At 43.0% G+C, this 20,375-nt stretch overlaps 1 protein-coding gene across 1 annotated transcript in view; it reads left to right on the top strand.

Annotated features, from left to right (window-relative positions):
- The window catches only part of LOC128643966 (autophagy-related protein 2 homolog A-like), a gene marked incomplete at its 3' end in the record, with an annotated part of 148,128 nt that extends 128,298 nt beyond the window's left edge, over nucleotides 1-19,830 (top strand). The window contains exons 10-11 of the mRNA XM_053696731.1: nucleotides 18,209-18,350; nucleotides 19,748-19,830. Coding sequence (XP_053552706.1) covers nucleotides 18,209-18,350; nucleotides 19,748-19,830 — 225 coding nt within the window. The remainder of the gene's footprint in view (nucleotides 1-18,208; nucleotides 18,351-19,747) is intronic.
- Nucleotides 19,831-20,375: the final 545 nt, after the last annotated feature.

Consider the following 20,375-nt stretch of genomic DNA (forward strand, 5'->3'; position numbering starts at 1 on the left):
AAAAATTATTCCCGGTCCATGACTCTCAATTAGACTTATGGGGCTCCATCCCTAAGGTGGATGGCGCTATTTCTACGCTGGCTAAGCGTACTACTATAGCCCTGGAGGATAGTTCCTCTTTCAGCGAGCCTATGGATAAGAAAATGGAAACCTTTCTGAGGAAGATGTTTCAACATACAGGGTTTTTATTTCAACCAGTGGCAGCTGTAGCCGTGGTTGCTGGAGCAGCTACCTACTGGTGCGACACTGTCGGAGCTCATTGAGATGGAGACTCCCCTTGAGGATATTCAGGAGAGAATTATGGCTCTAAGAATTGCTAGCTCCTTAATCTGTGATGCGAATATGCAGATTATTCGTATAAATGCGAAGGCTTCTGGTTTTGCGGTCCTAGCCCGCCGGGCTCTCTGGTTGAAGTCTTGGTCTGTGGATATGACTTCTAAATCCAGACTCCTTTCTCTTCCTTTCCAGGGGAAGATTTTATTCGGTCCAGGGCTGGACTCCATTATTTCTACGTTTACCGGAGGGAAGGGTGCCTTCCTACTGCAGGACAAGAAAAATAGGCCAGCAATTGTCTAATTTTCGCTCCTTAAGTTCTGACAAATCACAACAACAGCAGTGCTCATCCAAGTCCGAGCACCCCAAGGGTTCTTGGAAGCCGGCTCAGTCCTGGAATTAGTCTAAACAGACCAATTCTTGACCTAAAGTGCCTAAACAAGTTTCTGAGTGTTCCCTCTTTCAAGATGGAGACAATTCGGTCAATCCTTCCTCTGGTTCAGGAAGGACAGTTTATTACCACTATAGACCTGAAGGATGCATACCTTCACGTCCCGATACACAGGGAACATTTTCAGTTCCTGAGGTTTGCTTTTTTTGACCAGCACTTCCAGTTCATAGCTCTTCCGTTTGGCCTAGCTACTGCTCCAATAATAATTTCGAAGATTCTGGGAGTTCTTCTAGCCGCTGCCAGAACACGAGGTATTGCAGTAGCGCCTTACCTGGACGATATCTTGGTACAGGCACCATGTTTTTGTCTAGCGGAAGAACATTAGGAGTCCCTTCTCAATCTTCTTCTATCACATGGATGGAAGATAAACTTGAAAAAGAGTTATCTTGCTCCAAGTACTTGCTCCAAGGTTGAATTTTCTGGGAACAATAATAGACTCCATATCCATGAGAATATTCCTCACAGAGGTGATCGGACTCATGATGTCCTGTATGGACATCATTCCTGTTGCCAGATTCCATCTCCGACCCTTACAACTATGCATGCTGAGACAATGGAACGGCGACTATTCAGCTCTGTCTCAACAGATCGTGCTGGACAACCCGTCAAGACTTGCTCTCCTGGTGGCTATGTCCAGATCATCTGTCCCAAGGCACGTGCTTCTTGAGACCGTCCTGGGAGATTGTGACTACGGACGCAAGCCTTTCTGGCTGAGGAACCGTTTGGAGTGCCAAGAAGGACAAGGTCTGTGGACTCAGGAGGAGTCCTCCCTTCCGATCAATATTTTGGAACTCCGTGCAATCTTCAATGCCTTGAAGGCTTGGCCCCTTCTGGGTTCGTCCCAGTTTATCAGATTCCAATCAGACAATATAACCTCAGTTGCCTACATCAACCATCAGGGTGAAACGAGAAGTTCCTTGGCGATGAGAGAAGTATCTCAGATACTAGAGTGGGTGGAGACTCACAGATGTACGCTGTCAGCGATCCACATTCAGGGTGTGGACAACTGGGATGCGGACTTCCTCAGCAGGCAATCCTTTCACCCAGGGGAATGGTCTCTCCACCCGAGGTGTTTGCAGAGATGTGCAGTGAGTGGGGGATGCCGGAGATAGATCTCATGGCATCCCGCCTCAATACCAAGCTACCCAGGTATGTGTCAAGGTCGAGGAATCCTCAGGCAGAACTGATAGATGCCCTATCAGTACTAAGACTCGTATATCTTTTTCCTCCATTACCGCTTCTCCCTCGTGTGGTGGCTCGCATTAAGCAGGAGCGAGCATCAGTGATTCTGATTGCTCCGTTGTGGCCGCAAAGAACGTGGTTTGTGGATCTAGTGGGGATGTTCTCATCGCCGCAGTGGGAGGTTACCTTGTCGCAGAGATCTGCTGATACAGGGTCCTTTCATTCATCAATATCTAGATTCTCTGAGGCTGACTGTGTGGAGATTGAATGCTTAGTCTTAGCCAAGAGAGGGTTTTCTGAAAGTGTTATCGACACTCTGGTTCAAGCTCAAAAGCCAGCTACTCGTCGTATCTACCATAAAGTGTGGACGACTTACTTGTACTGGTGTGAAGAGCGTGGCTTTTTCTGGCATAAGGTTGCCAGAATTTTAGCTTTTCTCCAGGATGGACTGGAAAAGGACCTATCTGCTAGTTCCCTGAAGGGACAGATAGCTGCCCTGTCGGTGTTACTGCACAAGAGACTGGCTGAGCTTCCAGATTAAGGCTCTGGCTAGGATAAGACCTGTGTTTAGATCTGGGGCTCTGCCTTGGAGCCTCAATCTTGTTCTTAGTGTTTTGCGACAGGCTCCGTTTGAGCCTATGGGGCCTATCTATCAAGCTCCGAATGGAGCTTGTTGTCCTGTGTTTCTGGCGAGTCTTCAGTACCTTCATTTTTATTGCATTGATTTTGTTTTATAATGTCTTTAGGTTGCTGTCAGTGTGTTTTTTTGGGCGGGGTACAATTACACCCTTTACTGGTTAGTGATTGGTTCCTTGCACCCTTAATTACACTGCTGGCACCCTCAGCTCTCATTCCTATGACTAAGCGCCACTAGGGGGCGCGAAACACGTCAGGATTGCCGTCCTTGTCTACCTGCAGTAATATGCAGTTTTTATCTCTACTCTAAATAAAGATTTTTTGCTTTTAAAACCTAGCCCCTGAGTGCTCAGAATTTTGCTTGTTTTGGATTCTTATAACGGTGGTATTTGTTCCTACCGCATCTCTGAAGCACCACACTGCTGGTATGACTATTTAATTTCATTAACTTGCCTGCCAGGTTTATCCGAGTTAAGATTGTGTTCCACTGCCATCGAGCCGGTCTCTCTGTCTCCTGTCGCGGCAACCGCTGATGACGTCTACAAATTTGATACTTTTGCCTCTATTGAGGCTTCCTTTGGGAGAAGAGTTCTTCAAGCGGTGGTGCCTTCAGTTTAGGTCCGCATGTCTTGTTCTTCCTCCCTTTCATTCTGTGTCCTCTAGCTTGGGTATTGGTTCCCACTAGTAATTGGAATGAAATTGTGGACTCTCGATGCCATTGGAAAGAAAACAAAATGTATGCTTACCTGATAAATGTCTTTCTTTCCTGGCATGGAGAGTCCACGACCTGCCATTATTTAAATTTAAGACTGCCATTTTTTTGTTCAAATCTCAGGCACCTCTATACCCTTGTGTTATCTTCTTTTTCTATTTCCTTTCGGCCCAATGACTGGAGGTTATGGGTAATGGAAGTGACACTTAACAGTTCTGCTGGGGTGTTCTTTGCCTCCTCTTGCTGGCCAGGATTTGAATATCCCACCAGTAATTGGAATTAAATTGTGGACTCTCCATGCCAGTAAAGAGAGAAATTTATCAGGTAAGCATACATTTTGTTTTTAAGATATCCGTATATATTATTTGCTTTCATTTGTATATCTAAAATATGTATATCTTTTCTCCTGTTAAGTGTAGTCAGTCCACGGGTCAACCATTACTTATGGAATATTTCTCTTCCTAACAGGAAACTGCAAGAGAATTACCCAGCAGAGCTTGCTATATAGCTCCTCCCCTCACCTATCATACTCAGTCATTCTCTTGCAGCCTAACTAAAAAGGAAGCTGTGAGAGATCTGTGGTGTTTTTTAACTTAGTTTATTTCTACAATCAAAAGTTTGTTATTTTTAAATGGCACCGGAGTGTGCTGTTTATTCTCAGGCAGCATTAGAAGAAGAATCTGCCTGGTTTTTTTTCTATGGTCTTAGCAGACGTAACTAAGATCCACTGGCTGTTTCTCATCTGAGGCGTGAGGTAACTTCAGAGAAGGGGAATAGCATGCAGGGCTCCCCTGCAACAAATGAGGTATGCGCAGTAATTTATTTTCTGAGGAATGGAATTGACTGAGAAAATACTGCTGATACCATTGTAAAGTAAGTTCAGCCTTAAATGCAGCGATAGCGACTGGTATCAGGCTGATGTGTGTGCACTGAATGTATTTTCTAAGGAATGGAATTGACTCTGAAAATACTGTAAATACTGAAATAATGTATGAGCCTTAACTGAAGTAAAAGCAACTGGTAGCAGGCTTGTAAATAATAATACATAACTTTTAAATGTATGTTTAAAACGTTTTACTGGCTTGTTAATCGTTTTTGTGAGGTACTTGGTGATAAAACTTATTAGGGCATGATTTTTACCACATGGCCATTTTTGTTTTCTGCATAGAAACAGTTTCTGAGCTTCCCCACTGTTGTAATATGAGTGGGAGGGGCCTATTTTAGCGCTTTTTTTGCGCAGTAAAAATTCAGTCACAATCTGTCTACTTCATCCTCCATGATCCAGATTGTCTCTAGAGAGCTCAGGGGTCTTCAAAATCCATTTTGAGGGAGGTAATCAGTCACAGTAGTCCTGTGACAGTGTATTTGACTGTGAGAAAAACGTTAATTATATACCGTATTGTGCCGCATATAGGCCGCACCTGAATATAGGCCGCACCCTTAAAGTTTGGTGCCATTTTGAAGAAATTAAATTTTTAAAGAAAATACACAACATGTGCAAGCAGTGAGTCCCAATGCATGGTGTCGGTTACCAGGGGATAGTTTTACACTTCTCCAAGAGTATAGAAAAAACAAAACAAAGGAAAGATGTTTCACTCCTCAGTAATTTAAAATGTGAAAAAAACTTTATTCAGCCATTAAAGCTGTAATGACTGAATAAGGCTTTTTTCACATTTGAAATTACCAGTACAAAGCATCTTTCCTTTTTTTATTTTAACACATTAAAGCTGCAATTTGGTATGTACTGGTACATTATTAGCAGGTTTAGCAGGTATGATGTGATGGGAAAAAAGCACTTTCTTACCTGACAATATCAGTAGAAAAACGGACTCACATGAACTATTGCAAGACGTTGAAGAACTATCCAATCCGGTGGACTACATTCCCCATAAGGCCACAGGGTGCACAGGAAGTTCGGCGGTATAAGCCCGTTCTCCGAATTACACTGTGCTCAGCACAGTATTACTGCATCTTCACACACCTTCACAGCGGTGGCTCCTGCATATGAACATCCTGCTCATCATCCAAACCAATCAACTATTGCAAAACGTTGGAAAACTACCCAACTCTGGCGGACTACAATCCCCATAAGGCCACAGGGTGCACCAGAAGTTCAGCTGTACTGCGCAAGTAAATTTTGCCGAAAAGCACCCGATTATAGGCCGCTCCCCGCATATAGGCCGCACTGCACATTTTAAAGCAACAAATAAAGGGAAAAAAGTGCGGCCTATATGCGGAACAATGCGGTAATTGTTATCCGTTTTTGGGTACTAAGGGGTTAATCATCCATTTGCTGGTGGGTGCAATCCTTTGCTAACTTAATACATTTATTGTGAAAATTTGGTTGCTATAACTATTTTTGATCATTGTTATTTCAACTGTGTTAGTTTTTCTGTGCTTCTTAAAGGCACAGTAACGTTTTTTATATTGCTTGTAAATTAATTTTGAAAAGTATTTCCAAGTTTGCTAGTCTCATTGCTAGTTGTTTAAACATGTCTGACTCAGATGAATCTCTTTGTTCACTATGTTTAAAGGCCAATGTGGAGCCCAATAGAAATTTGTGCACTCAATGTATAGATGTCACTTTAAATAAAAGTCAAACTTTATATGTAAGAAATTATCACAAGACAACGAGGGGGAAGTTATGCCGACTAACTCTCCTCACGTGTCAGTTACCTTCGCCTCCCGCTCAGGAGGTGCGTGATATTGTGGCGCCAAGTACATCAGGGCGGCCCATACAAATCACTTTGCAAGACATGGCTACTGTTATGGCAGAAGTACTGTCTAAATTGGCCAGAATTAAGAGGTAAGCGCGATCACTCTGGAGTTAGAACAGAGCGCGCTGATAATAGTAGAGCCATGTCTGATACTGCGTCACAATTTGCAGAACATGAGGACGGAGAGGCTTCATTCTGTGGGTGACGGATCTGATCCAAGTAAACTGGATTCAGACATTTCAAATTTTAAATTTAAGCTTGAGAACCTCCGCGTATTGCTAGGGGAGGTATTAGCGGCTCTGAATGATTGTAACACGGTTGCAATTCCAGAGAAAGTATGTAGGCTGGATAAATAGTTTTGCGGTACCGGTGTGTACTGACGTTTTCCTATACCTAAAAGGCTTACAGAAATTGTTAACAAGGAGTGGGATAGACCCGGTGTGCCCTTTTCACCACCTCCTATATTTAGAAAAATGTTTCCAATAGACGCCACCACACGGGACTTATGGCAGACGGTCCCTAAGGTGAAGGGAGCAGTTTCTACTTTGGCTAAGCGCACCACTATCCCGGTGGAGGATAGCTGTGCTTTTTCAGATCCAATGGATAAAAAGTTAGAGGGTTACCTTAAGAAAATGTTTGTTCAACAAGGTTTTATATTACAACCCCTTGCATGCATTGCGCCTGTTACTGCTGCGGCGGCATTCTGGTTTGAGTCTCTGGAAGAGACCATTCACACAGCTCCATTGGATGAAATTATGAACAAGCTTAAAACACTTAAGCTAGCTAACTCATTTGTTTCTGATGCCGTCGTACACTTAACCAAACTTACGGCTAAGAACTCCGGATTCGCCATTCAAGCGCGCAGAGCGCTGTGGCTTAAATCCTGGTCAGCTGACGTGACTTCTAAATCCAAATTGCTTAATATTCCTTTCAAAGGGCAGACCTTATTCGGGCCCGGCTTGAAAGAAATTATTGCTGACATTACGGGAGGTAAGGGCCATGCTTTACCTCAGGACAGGGCCAAATCAAAGGCCAAACAGTCTAATTTTCGTGCCTTTCGTAACTTCAAGGCAGGAGCAGCATCAACTTCCTCCGCTCCAAAACAGGAAGGAGCTGTTGCTCGTTACTGGCAGGGCTGGAAAGTTAACCAGTCCTGGAACAGGGGCAAGCAGGCCAAGAAACCTGCTGCCCCCAAGACAGCATGAAGAGAGGGCCCCCTATCCGGAAACGGATCTAGTGGGGGCAGACTTTCTCTCTTCGCCCAGGCTTGGGCAAGAGATGTCCAGGATCCCTGGGCGTTGGAGATCATATCTCAGGGATATCTCCTGGACTTCAAAACTTCTCCTCCACGGGGGAGATTTCATCTTTCAAGGTTATCAGCAAACCAAACAAAGAAGAGGCGTTTCTACGCTGTGTACAAGACCTCTTACTAATGGGGGTAACCCACCCAGTTCCGCGGACGGAACACGGGCAGGGATTCTATTCAAATCTATTTGTGGTTCCCAAAAAAGAGGGAACCTTCAGACCAATCTTGGACTTAAAAATCCTAAACAAATTTCTAAGAGTTCCATCATTCAAAATGGAAAGCATTCGAACCATCCTTCCCATGATCCAAGAGGGGTCAGTACATGACCACGGTGGACTTAAAGGATGCCTACCCTCACATACCGATTCACAAGGACCATTGCCGGTATCTGAGATTTGCCTTCCTAGACAGGCATTTACCAGTTTGTAGCTCTTCCCTTCGGATTAGCTACGGCCCCAAGAATCTTTACAAAATTCTAGGATCACTTCTGGCGGTACTAAGACCGCGAGGCATAGCGGTGACTCCATACCTAGACGACATTCTGATACAAGCGTCAAGTTTTCAAACTGCCAAGTCTCATACAGAGATAGTTCTGGCATTTCTGAGGTTGCATGGGTGGAAGGTGAACGTGGAAAAGAGTTCTCTATTACCACTTACAAGAGTTCCCTTTCTAGGGACTCTTATAGATTCTGTAGAGATGAAAATTTACCTGACAGAGGCCAGGTTATTAAAACTTCTAAATGCTTGCCGTGTCCTTCACTCCATTCCACACCCGTCAGTAGCTTAGTGGCATGGAAGTAATCGGCTTAATGGGTAGCGGCAATGGACATAGTACCATTGCGCGCCTGCATCTCAGACCGCTGCAATTGTGCATGCTAAGTCAGTGGACGGGGATTACTCAGATTTGTCCCCCCTACTAAATCTGGATCAAAAGACCAGAGATTCTCTTCTATGGTGGCTCTCTCGGCACACATCTGTCCAAGGGGATGACCTTTCGCAGGCCAGATTGGACGATTGTAACAACAGACGCCAGCCTTCTAGGCTGGGGAGCAGTCTGGAATTCCCTGAAAGCTCAGGGATTATGGACTCAGGAGGAGAAACTCCTCCCAATAAATATTCTGGAGTTAAGAGCAATATTCAATGCTCTCCTAGCTTGGCCTCAGTTAGCAACTCTGAGGTTCATCAGATTTCAGTCGGACAACATCACGACTGTGGCTTACATCAACCATCAAGGGGGAACCAGAAGTTCCCTAGCGATGTTGGAAGTCTCAAAGATAATTCGCTGGGCAGAGTCTCACTCTTGCCACCTGTCAGCGATCTACATCCCAGGCGTGGAGAACTGGGAGGCGGATTTTCTAAGTCGCCAGACTTTTCATCCGGGAGAGTGGGGAGCTCCATCCGGAGGTCTTTGCTCAACTGATTCGTCGTTGGGGCAAACCAGATCTGGATCTCATGGCGTCTCGTCAGAACGCCAAGCTTCCTTGTTACGGATCCAAGTCCAGGGACCCGGGAGCGGTGCTGATAGATGCTCTGACAGCCCCTTGGGTCCTTCAACATGGCTTATGTGTTTCCACCATTCCCAATGCTTCCTCGTTTGATTGCCAAGATCAAACAGGAGAGAGCTTCGGTGATTCTGATAGCGCCTGCGTGGCCACGCAGGACCTGGTATGCAGACCTAGTGGACATGTCGTCCTGTCCACCGTGGTCTCTGCCTCTGAGACAGGACCTTCTAATTCAGGGTCCTTTCAAACATCCAAATCTAATTTCTCTGAGGCTGACTGCATGGAGATTGAACGCTTGATTCTATCAAAGCGTGGTTTCTCGGAGGTCGGTTATTGATACCTTAATACAGGCTAGGAAGCCTGTTACCAGAAAAATTTACCATAAAATATGGCGTAAATATTTACGTTGGTGCGAATCCAAGAGTTACTCATGGAGTAAGGTTAGGATTCCTAGGATATTGTCCTTTCTACAAGAGGGTTTAGAAAAGGGCTTATCTTCTAGTTCGTTAAAGGGACAGATTTCTGCTCTGTCTATTCTTCTACACAAACGTCTGGCTGAAGTTCCAGACGTTCAGGCTTTCTGTCAGGCTTTGACTAGGATTAAGCCTGTGTTTAAGTCTGTTGCTCCGCCGTGGAGCTTAAACTTAGTTCTTAATGTTCTTCAAGGGCGTTCCATTTGAACCCCTTCATTCCATTGTTATCTTGGGAAAGTTCTGTTTTTGATGGCTATTTCCTCGGCTCGAAGAGTCTCTGAGTTATCTGCCTTACATTGTGATTCTCCTTATCTGATTTTTCATTCAGACAAGGTAGTCCCTGCGTACTAAACCTGGGTTCTTACCTAAGGTAGTTACTAACAGGAATATCAATCAAGAGATTGTTGTTCCATCTCTGTGTCCTAACCCTTCTTCAAAGAAGGAACGACTTTTGGCATAATCTGGACGTAGTCCGTGCCCTGAAATTCTATTTGCAGGCAACTAAGGATTTTCGTCAAACTTCTTCCCTGTTTGTCGTTTACTCTGGACAGAGGAGAGGTCAAAAGGCTTCGGCTACCTCTCTCTCTTTTTGGCTTCGTAGCATAATACGCTTAGCCCTGAGACTGCTGGACAGCAGCCTCCTGAAAGGATTACAGCTCATTCTACTAGAGCTGTGGCTTTCCACCTGGGCCTTTAAAAATTAGGCCTCTGTTGAACAGATTTGCAAGGCTGCGACTTGGTCTTCGCTTCACACTTTTTCAAAATTTTACAAATTTTACATTTTTGCTTCCTCGGAGGCTATTTTTGGGAGAAAGGTACTTCAGGCAGTGGTTCCTTCTGTTTAATGTTCCTGCCTTGTCCTCCCTTCATCCGTGTACTTTAGCTTTGGTATTGGTATTCCATAAGTAATGGATGACCCGTGGACTGACTACACTTAACAGGAGAAAACATAATTTATGCTTACCTGATAAATTCCTTTCTCCTGTAGTGTAGTCAGTCCAAGCCCCGCCCTGTTTTTACGGCCAGGTCTAAATTTTAATTAAACTCCAGTCACCACTGTACCCTATGGTTCCTCCTTTCTCGTCTGCCTCTGTCGAATGACTGAGTATGATAGGTGTGAGGGGAGGAGCTATATAGCAAGCTCTGCTGGGTAATTCTCTTGCAGTTTTCCTGTTAGGAAGAGAAATATTCCATAAGTAATGGATGACCCGTGGACTGACTACACTACAGGAGAAAGGAATTTATCAGGTAAGCATAAATTATCTTTTTTTATATACATTTTCAGCATGCATGATTCGTTCATACTTGATATTTTCACCACAGATATTTTACAGGATTTTTGATATGATGGCCTGAGTTCAAAATAAGGATATGACATGTAACTGCGTATTTTTAAAAAGTTTTTCTAAAATTCCTGTAATTACAGGATGGGAAACATCAGTTTTATGCATTTGTATTTTGTGATGACTGATAAGGAAAACTGGTCAGATAGCAGGAGCCATATTTCATGTAGATTGCATAACTGGATTGTCCATTCCAGCAAGAGCGTTACAGCCCAAAATGTTGTTACTATTATTATTGAAGATGATATCCGTTCATTAAATAGCAAATAATTCAGGAATGCAGAGAGTCCAGAAGTGCTGCTTTTTATGATTATTATTGTTAAAACATTTTGATAATATCTGTTTTGTGTTGTGATGAATATATTAAAGGGACAGTCCTACTACAGAATGTTTATTATTTAAAAATATAGTTAAATCCCTTTTTTCTTCTGTTATGTGTGATCAGTCCACGGGTCATCATTACTTCTGGGATATAACTCCTCCCCAACAGGAAATGCAAGAGGATTCACCCAGCAGAGCTGCATAATAGCTCCTCCCCTCTACGTCAGTCCCAGTCATTCTCTTGCACCAACGACTAGATAGGATGTGTGAGAGGACTATGGTGATTATACTTAGTTTTTATTGACTTCAATCAAAAGTTTGTTATTTTAAAATAGCACCGGAGCGTGTTATTACTTCTCTGGCAGAGTTTGAGGAAGAATCTGACAGAGATTTTTTTTACTATGATTTTAACCGGAGTCGTTAAGATCATATTGCTGTTCTCGACCATCTGAGGGAGGTAAAGGCTTCAGATCAGGGGACAGCGGGCAGATGAATCTGCATTGAGGTATGTGGCAGTTTTTATTTTCTGAATGGAATTGATGAGAAAAGCCTGCCATGCCGTGAAAATGACATGTATGTATACACTTCAGGTATTCTGGGGATGGTATTTCACCGGAACTACTGTGTTAAAGGTCACTAATCCTTTTAATAACTATTCTCATGTTAAACGTTTTTGCTGGAATGTAGAATCGTTTACATTGCTGAGGTACTGTGTGAATAAATATTTGGGCATTATTTTCCACTTGGCAGTTTTTTGCTTTAATTGTGACAGTTTCGTTTCTCTTCACTGCTGTGTGGGAGAGGGAGGGGCCGTTTTTGGCGCTCTTTGCTACGCATCAAAAAATTCCAGTCAGCTACTTTTATATTTCCTGCATGATCCGGTATCATCTCTGACAGATCTCAGGGGTCCTTCAAACTTCTTTGAAGGGAGGGTAAATTCTCTCAGCAGAGCTGTGAGAATTTCTTATTAGTGACTGTGAATAAAAAACGTTGTTTTGTTTTCTTATGTACAAATTTAATTAGTGTTGTTTTTTACTAATGGGAACAAACCTTTGCTAAAAGTTGTGTTGTTTTAAAGTTTGATGCTATAACTGTTTTTCAGATCATTATTTCAACTGTCATTTAATCGTTAGTACCTCTTTGAGGCACAGTGCGTTTTTTTGCTAAAAAAGATTATAACCAAGTTGTAACGTTTTTTTGCTAGTGTGTTAAACATGTCTGACTCAGAGGAAGATATCTGTGTCATTTGTTCCAATGCCAAGTGTGGAGCCCAATAGAAATTTATGTACTAACTGTATTGATGCTACTTTAAATAAAAGTCAATCTGTACAATGTGAACAAATTTCACCAAACAGCGAGGGGAGAGTTATGCCGACTAACTCGCCTCACGCGACAGTACCTGCATCTCCCGCCCGGGAGGTGCGTGATATTTTGGCGCCTAGTACATCTGGGCGGCCATTACAGATAACATTACAAGATATGGCTACTGTTATGACTGAAGTTTTGTCTAAATTACCAGAACTAAGAGGCAAGCGTGATCACTCTGGGGTGAGAACAGAGTGCGCTGACAATGCTAGGGCCATGTCTGATACTGCGTCACAGCTCGCAGAGCATGAGGACGGAGAGCTTCATTCTGTGGGTGACGGTTCTGATCCAAACAGATTGGACTCAGATATTTCAAATTTTAAATTTAAATTGGAGAACCTCCGTGTACTACTAGGGGAGGTCTTAGCAGCAGCTCAACGATTGTAACACCGTTGCAATACCAGAGAAACTGTGTAGGTTGGATAAATACTTTGCGGTACCGGCGAGTACTGACGTTTTTCCTATACCTAAGAGACTAACTGAAATTGTTACTAAGGAGTGGGATAGACCCGGTGTGCCGTTCTCACCCCCTCCAATATTTAGAAAGATGTTTCCAATAGACGCCACCACTCGGGACTTATGGCAAACGGTCCCCAAGGTGGAGGGAGCAGTTTCTACTTTAGCTAAGCGTACCACTATCCCGGGTGGAGGATAGCTGTGCTTTCTCAGATCCAATGGATAAAAAATTAGAGGGTTACCTTAAGAAAATGTTTGTTCAACAAGGTTTTATATTACAACCCCTTGCATGTATCGCGCCGATTCGGCTGCGGCAGCATTTTGGATTGAGTCGCTTGAAGAGAACCTTAGTTCCTCTACGCTAGACGACATTACGGACAGGCTTAGAGTCCTTAAACTAGCTAATTCTTCATTTCGGAGGCCGTAGTACATTTAAACCAAACTTACGGCTAAGAACTCAGGATTCGCCATACAGGCACGCAGGGCACTGTGGCTAAAATCCTGGTCAGCTGATGTTACTTCTAAGTCCAAATTACTTAATATACCTTTCAAGGGGCAGTCCTTATTCGGGCCCGGTTTGAAAGAAATTATCGCTGACATTACGGGAGGTAAGGGCCACGCCCTACCTCAAGGACAAGGCCAAAGCTAAGGCTAGACAGTCTAATTTTCGTCCCTTTCGGAATTTCAAAACAGGAGCAGCATCAACCTCCACTGCCACCAAAACAGGAAGGAGCTGTTGCTCGTTACAGGCAAGGGCTGGAAGCCTAACCAGTCCTGGAACAAAAGCAAGCAGGCCAGGAAACCTGCTGCTGCCCCAAAGACAGCATGAACCGAGAGCCCCCGATCCCGGGGATCCGGATCTAGTAGGGGCAGACTCTCTCTCTTCGCCCAGGCCTGGGCAAGAGATGTTCAGGATCCCTGGGCACTAGAGATCATATCTCAGGGATACCTTCTAGACTTCAAATTATCTCCCCCAAGAGGGAGATTTCATCTGTCAAGGTTGTCAACAAACCAGATAAAGAAAGAAGCGTTTCTACGCTGTGTACAAGATCTGTTATTAATGGGAGTGATCCATCCAGGTTCCGCGGTCGGAACAAGGACAAGGGTTCTACTCAAACCTGTTTGTGGTTCCCAAAAAAGAGGGAACTTTCAGGCCAATCTTAGATTTAAAGATCTAAACAAATTCCTAAGAGTTCCATCGTTCAAAATGGAAACTATTCGGACAATCTTACCCATGATCCAAAAGGGTCAGTACATGACCACAGTGGATTTAAAGGATGCTTACCTTCACATACCGATTCACAAAGATCATCAACGGTATCTACGGTTTGCCTTCCTAGACAGGCACTACCAGTTTGTAGCTCTTCCATTCGGATTGGCTACGGCTCCAAGAATCTTCACAAAGGTTCTGGGTGCCCTTCTGGCGGTACTAAGACCGCGAGGGATTTCGGTAGCTCCGTACCTAGACGACATTCTAATACAAGCTTCAAGCTTTCAAACTGCCAAGTCTCATACAGAGTTAGTTCTGGCATTTCTAAGGTCGCATGGATGGAAAGTGAACGAAAAGAAGAGTTCTCTTTTCCTCTCACAAGAGTTCCATTCTTGGGGACTCTTATAGATTCTGTAGAAATGAAGATTTACCTGACAGAAGACAGGTTAACAAAGCTTCAGGAATGCATGCCGTGTCCTTCATTCCATTCAACACCCGTCAGTAGCTCAATGCATGGAGGTGATCGGCTTAATGGTAGCGGCAATGGACATAGTACCTTTTGCACGCCTACACCTCAGACCGCTGCAATTGTGCATGCTAAGTCAGTGGAATGGGGATTACTCAGATTTGTCCCCTACCCTGAATCTGAATCAAGAGACCAGAAATTCTCTTCTATGGTGGCTTTATCGGCCACACCTGTCCAGGGGGATGCCATTCAGCAGGCCAGACTGGACAATCGTAACAACAGACGCCAGCCTACTAGGTTGGGGCGCTGTCTGGAATTCTCTGAAGACTCAGGGACTATGGAATCAGGAGGAGAGTCTCCTTCCAATAAACATTCTGGAATTGAGAGCAGTTCTCAATGCCCTTCTAGCTTGGCCCCAATTAACAACTCAGGGGGTTCATCAGGTTTCAGTCGGACAACATCACGACTGTAGCTTACATCAACCATCAGGGAGGGACAAGAAGCTCCCTAGCAATGATGGAAGTATCAAAGATAATTCGCTGGGCAGAGTCTCACTCTTGCCACCTGTCAGCAATCCACATCCCGGGAGTGGAGAACTGGGAGGCGGATTTCTTGAGTCGCCAGACTTTTCATCCGGGGGAGTGGGAACTTCATCCGGAGGTCTTTGCCCAAATACTTCGACGTTGGGGCAAACCAGAGATAGATCTCATGGCGTCTCGCCAGAACGCCAAACTTCCTCGCTACGGGTCCAGATCCAGGGATCCGGGAGCGTTCTGATAGATGCTTTGACAGCACCTTGGAACTTCAGGATGGCTTATGTGTTTCCACCCTTCCCGCTGCTTCCTCGATTGATTGCCAAAATCAAACAGAGAGAGAGCATCAGTGATTCTAATAGCGCCTGCATGGCCACGCAGGACTTGGTATGCAGATCTAGTGGACATGTCATCCTGTCCGCCTTGGTCTCTACCTCTAAGACAGGACCTTCTGATACAGGGTCCATTCAAACATCAAAATCTAACTTCTCTGAAGCTGACTGCTTGGAAATTGAACGCTTGATTTTATCAAAACGTGGTTTTTCTGAGTCGGTTATTGATACCCTGATCCAGGCTAGGAAGCCTGTTACCAGAAAGGATTTACCATAAAATATGGCGCAAATACCTATACTGGTGCGAATCCAAACGGTTACTCCTGGAGTAAGGTTAGGATCCCTAGGATATTGTCCTTTTCTACAAGAAGGACTAGAAAAGGGTTTATCGGCTAGTTCATTAAAGGGACAGATTTCAGCTCTGTCCATCTTGTTACACAGGCGTCTGTCAGAAAATCCAGACGTCCAGGCTTTTTGTCAAGCTTTAGCTAGGATCAAGCCTGTGTTTAAAGCTGTTGCTCCGCCATGGAGTTTAAACTTAGTTCTTAACGTTTTACAGGGTGTTCCGTTTGAACCCCTTCATTCCATTGATATAAAATTGTTATCTTGGAAAGTTCTATTTTTAATGGCTATTTCCTCGGCTCGAAGAGTCTCTGAGTTATCAGCCCTACATTGTGATTCTCCTTATCTGATCTTTCACTCAGACAAGGTAGTTCTGCGTACTAAACCTGGGTTCTTACCTAAGGTAGTTACTAACAGGAATATCAATCAAGAGATTGTTGTTCCATCCTTGTGTCCAAATCCTTCTTCAAAGAAGGAACGTCTTCTACACAATCTGGATGTAGTTCGTGCCCTCAAGTTCTACTTGCAGGCAACTAAAAGATTTTCGCCAAACTTCTTCCTTGTTTGTCGTTTATTCTGGACAGAGGAGAGGTCAAAAAGCTTCTGCTACCTCTCTCTCTTTCTGGCTTCGTAGCATAATACGTTTAGCCTATGAGACTGCTGGACAGCAGCCTCCTGAAAGAATTACAGCTCACTCCACTAGAGCTGTGGCTTCCACTTGGGCCTTTAAGAATGAGGCCTCTGTTGAACAGATTTGCAAGGCTGCAACTTGGTCTTCGCTTCATACTTTTTCCAAATTTTACAAATTTGACACTTTTGCTTCTTCGGAGGCTATTTTTGGGAGAAAGGTTCTTCAGGCAGTGGTTCCTTCTATATAATGAGCCTGCCTATCCCTCCCGTCATCCGTGTACTTTTGCTTTGGTATTGGTATCCCAGAAGTAATGATGACCCGTGGACTGATCGCACATAACAGAAGAAAACATAATTTATGCTTACCTGATAAATTCCTTTCTTCTGTTGTGCGATCAGTCCACGGCCCGCCCTGTTTTTTAAGGCAGGTAAATATTTTTAAATTATACTCCAGTCACCACTTCACCCTTGGTTACTCCTTTCTCGTTGATTCTTGGTCGAATGACTGGGACTGACGTAGAGGGGAGGAGCTATATCAGCTCTGCTGGGTGAATCCTCTTGCATTTCCTGTTGGGGAGGAGTTATATCCCAGAAGTAATGATGACCCGTGGACTGATCGCACAACAGAAGAAAGGAATTTATCAGGTAAGCATAAATTATGTTATTCCCTGTTCCCCAGTTGTGCATAACCAACACTGTATATTAATATACTTTTTACCTCTGTTATTACCTTGTATCTAGCCTCTACAGACTGCCCTCTTATTTCAGTCTTTTGTCAGACTTGCATTTTAGCCAATCAGTGCTGACTCATAAATAACTCCACGGGAGTGAGCACAGTGTTATCTATATGGCACACACGAACTAGCGCTGTCTAACTGTGAAAAACTGTGAAAATACACTGAGATAAGAGGCGGACTTCAAGGGCTTAGAGATTAGTATATGAGCCTACCTAGGTTTAGCTTTCAACTAAAAATACTAAAAAAAGAGAACAAAGCAAATTTAATGATAAAAATAAATTATAAAGTTCTTTAAAATGATATACTTTTTTAAAATTGCATGCCCTATCTGAATCATGAAAGTTTAATTTTGACTTGACTGTTCCTTTAAATGAGTAGTAGATTTTGTTTCTGACATATTTCAAAAATTACTTCAGTTTGCTGGCTCTCTGTATCATGTGACAGATATCAGCCAATCATAGACTCATATACGTGTACACTTTAAATTCTTGCACAGTAGTAGCAGCTGGTGCCATTGGAAAGTTTTCATATAAAAGACTGTGGCAATTTGATAAAAAAAAACTAATGTTTCTTTAAACTGCATGCTCTATCTGAATTAAGAAAGTTTTATTTTGACTTTAGTGTCTCTTTAACCTTTTACCACTGTTATGGTGTTGTATTCACAGGATTTTATTTTGTCTACATAGAAACGTTTTTTCCGATGTAGACATTATGACCCTGTCATGAAAGGGTTAATGATTTTGTGTGTTTGTGTATATATTTGGTATATATGTGCTATTTTATTCTTTTTTCTTATTTTATTGTATTTGATCTTTATTTTGATCTCAGGTTTTATTTTCCTTTATAGGCGTTATTCCACAATATTACATAATCTTTCTGTAAGAATTTGTTTACCTATCACTTTTTCCTGGCAAAAAGTCTTCACCCCTGAAGCAGTTCCTTTTATTCCAGAGGAATTTCCTTAAAGGGAGGAATATCATTCAGCGTCTCTTTGTTTTTCGAATGATTTCACGTATACTAAATATACAATTTGACTTAAGTTGTTTTGATTAAAATTACTTATTTGTTCAGAAAAAAAAAAGTGAAAGTGCATGGGCCTGCCGTTTACTTTGGCCCTGTTTGCTTTACCTATAAAACACTTCTCTTTCATTCTACAGAATGTTAGGCGAATGCCTTTTCTTTGGCATGTATGAATATATATTTTTTTTCTTCTTCTTGCAGATATGTTTTTCTCATGGCAGCCATGACTAACAGCGCTACTTCAATCCGATCTGCGAACGAGTTATCAGATGTGGATCTGGAATCTTCTATTTACAGCAACTATAGTAGCCATCAAATACAGACTCCAGCATTCACCCCTGGGGTAAGTATGAACAAGCCAAGCTGTAGTCGGATGACAATTTTATAGACGTGCATGGTCTATGATCCTACAATAGATTATCTGGATAAACATGTATGTATGTATTGGGTTACTTATAAAGCGCGGCTAATCACCGTAAGGGTCTCAAGGCGCTGCTCATTTTATTGACCTCAGAGGATGAAAGGCTGAGTGGACCTCGCCGAGGATCAAACCTGCAACCCTTGGGCTGCTACAGAGACTCAGTCACAGTGCCTTAGCATGCTGAGCTATCTGTCTGGCCTAAATCTCAGTTTAGTAGAAAAGATAAAAAAAATGAAAGCAGCCTTATTGGTTAACGTTTAAAAGAACACTGTACACTGAATACATTTCATGCACCTCACTCTAATCATGGGCGCTGCCATGTTGGAACTTAGGTTGCAGGTATCTGAAGGAGAGCTGCTGCACATGTGCAAACACATCAGGCCCGTAATACAAATTAAAGGCAAATTTTAACATGGGGATTAACCTCAATACTATGCTTATTAAATGTATTTGTGTTTAATGTGCTTTAAAGGAAAACCAAATTTCCTATATTTATTATCCAAATTCAAAGCACACATAGCCGAGGAACCAATCAATTAATCTTAACTTTTAACCCTTTCCTGACGGGCCTAATTTGTCTTTATCAAAACAACTTTCCAATGTAAGAGAAATTGAATTTACACGATGCGATATTTTAATGATGGGATCGGGTCAGGGGGGCGTGCCTATGACGCTAGACACGCCCTCCAGCCTTCGATTCCATTCGGGAAGCGCTGTTGGCTTCAGTACAGCCAAACTGCTAGGACATTCCATGCCGTCCTAACAGCGCTGGTATTTGTAGTGGCCCGCAATACGAACGGGGACCTCGTGTTCGCATTGCGTGAAAGCTTTGTGCTTAATAGAGCATGCTTCCATAGGAGCCTCGTTCTCATGCAGTGTCTCACGGCATGAGACTGAAGCGCCCTTTGGAGCCAATGGAAGCATGCTCTATTAAGCGCAAAGCTTCCATGCACTGCAAATGCGAGGATCCGTTTTATTTAATAAAACAAAGACACCACTGTATTTTCCGGGCCAATTGGTGGACATTCAGAACCATTACTTTTTGGAGCGCTAATTCTGATTGCGAGCTTGCTGGTAGCAATGACCAGCCACTTGTAATGGCTAATGAATATCGCGTGCCCGCAAACGGGCAAATTAGCCAGTTTACAGGCGCACAATAAATTAGCGTTCCACTTGTAATCTAGTCCCTTATGAGTAATCAACACAGGAATCCAGGTAATTCCAAAGGGTTCCACAAACCTTTTCCTTGCATCTGTAGATGCCAGTTATACTGGTGACAAGATTGTTCTCTCACCTGTGCTTTGTATCTCTTCCTCTAGTTAATGCTGAACACCCGAGCGCTACGGACATTCCCCATTTTCTGCCACCCTTCCGCCCTTACAGAACCTTCACAAGATGCCAGGTGAGAATGAAACCGCGTACAACTCGTAACCTCAGCAGCACCACTGCAAAATCAGGAATATGTTATTGATATCAATTTAAAAGGATGTAAAACTTTATTTAATTACCATAAAAAAATAATAATAATCATGCTTTTTTTCTCATGTTGAAAAGCAGGGGCGTGTGTAGGAGCGGCCCATTTCTGGATAAATATGTTATCCATTTGCACTATTTTCTGCCATGCAGTTCTCAGATGCCTACCTAGGTATCTCTTCAACAAACAATACCAATGGGAACAAAGAAAATTTCATAATAAATTGGAATTTTTTTTTTAAAAAAAATGTATGCTCTGTCTGAATCACAAAATCATTTTTTTGGGTTTCATATCCTTTAATATGGCTTATGTTTAAGGTTGCAACCTTATTTTAGCCTTGAGAAGTCAGCAGGTGCATATGCAATAACAAGATTCAGCGTTAAATTACATGAAAAAGGGACACAATAAATCATGAAAGATATTGCAAAGTTGTTTCATTGCGCATAACTAAACATTTTACATATTACACCACA

This window comes from Bombina bombina, unplaced genomic scaffold (assembly GCF_027579735.1).
Source record: "Bombina bombina isolate aBomBom1 unplaced genomic scaffold, aBomBom1.pri scaffold_679, whole genome shotgun sequence".
Taxonomy (NCBI): domain Eukaryota; kingdom Metazoa; phylum Chordata; class Amphibia; order Anura; family Bombinatoridae; genus Bombina; species Bombina bombina.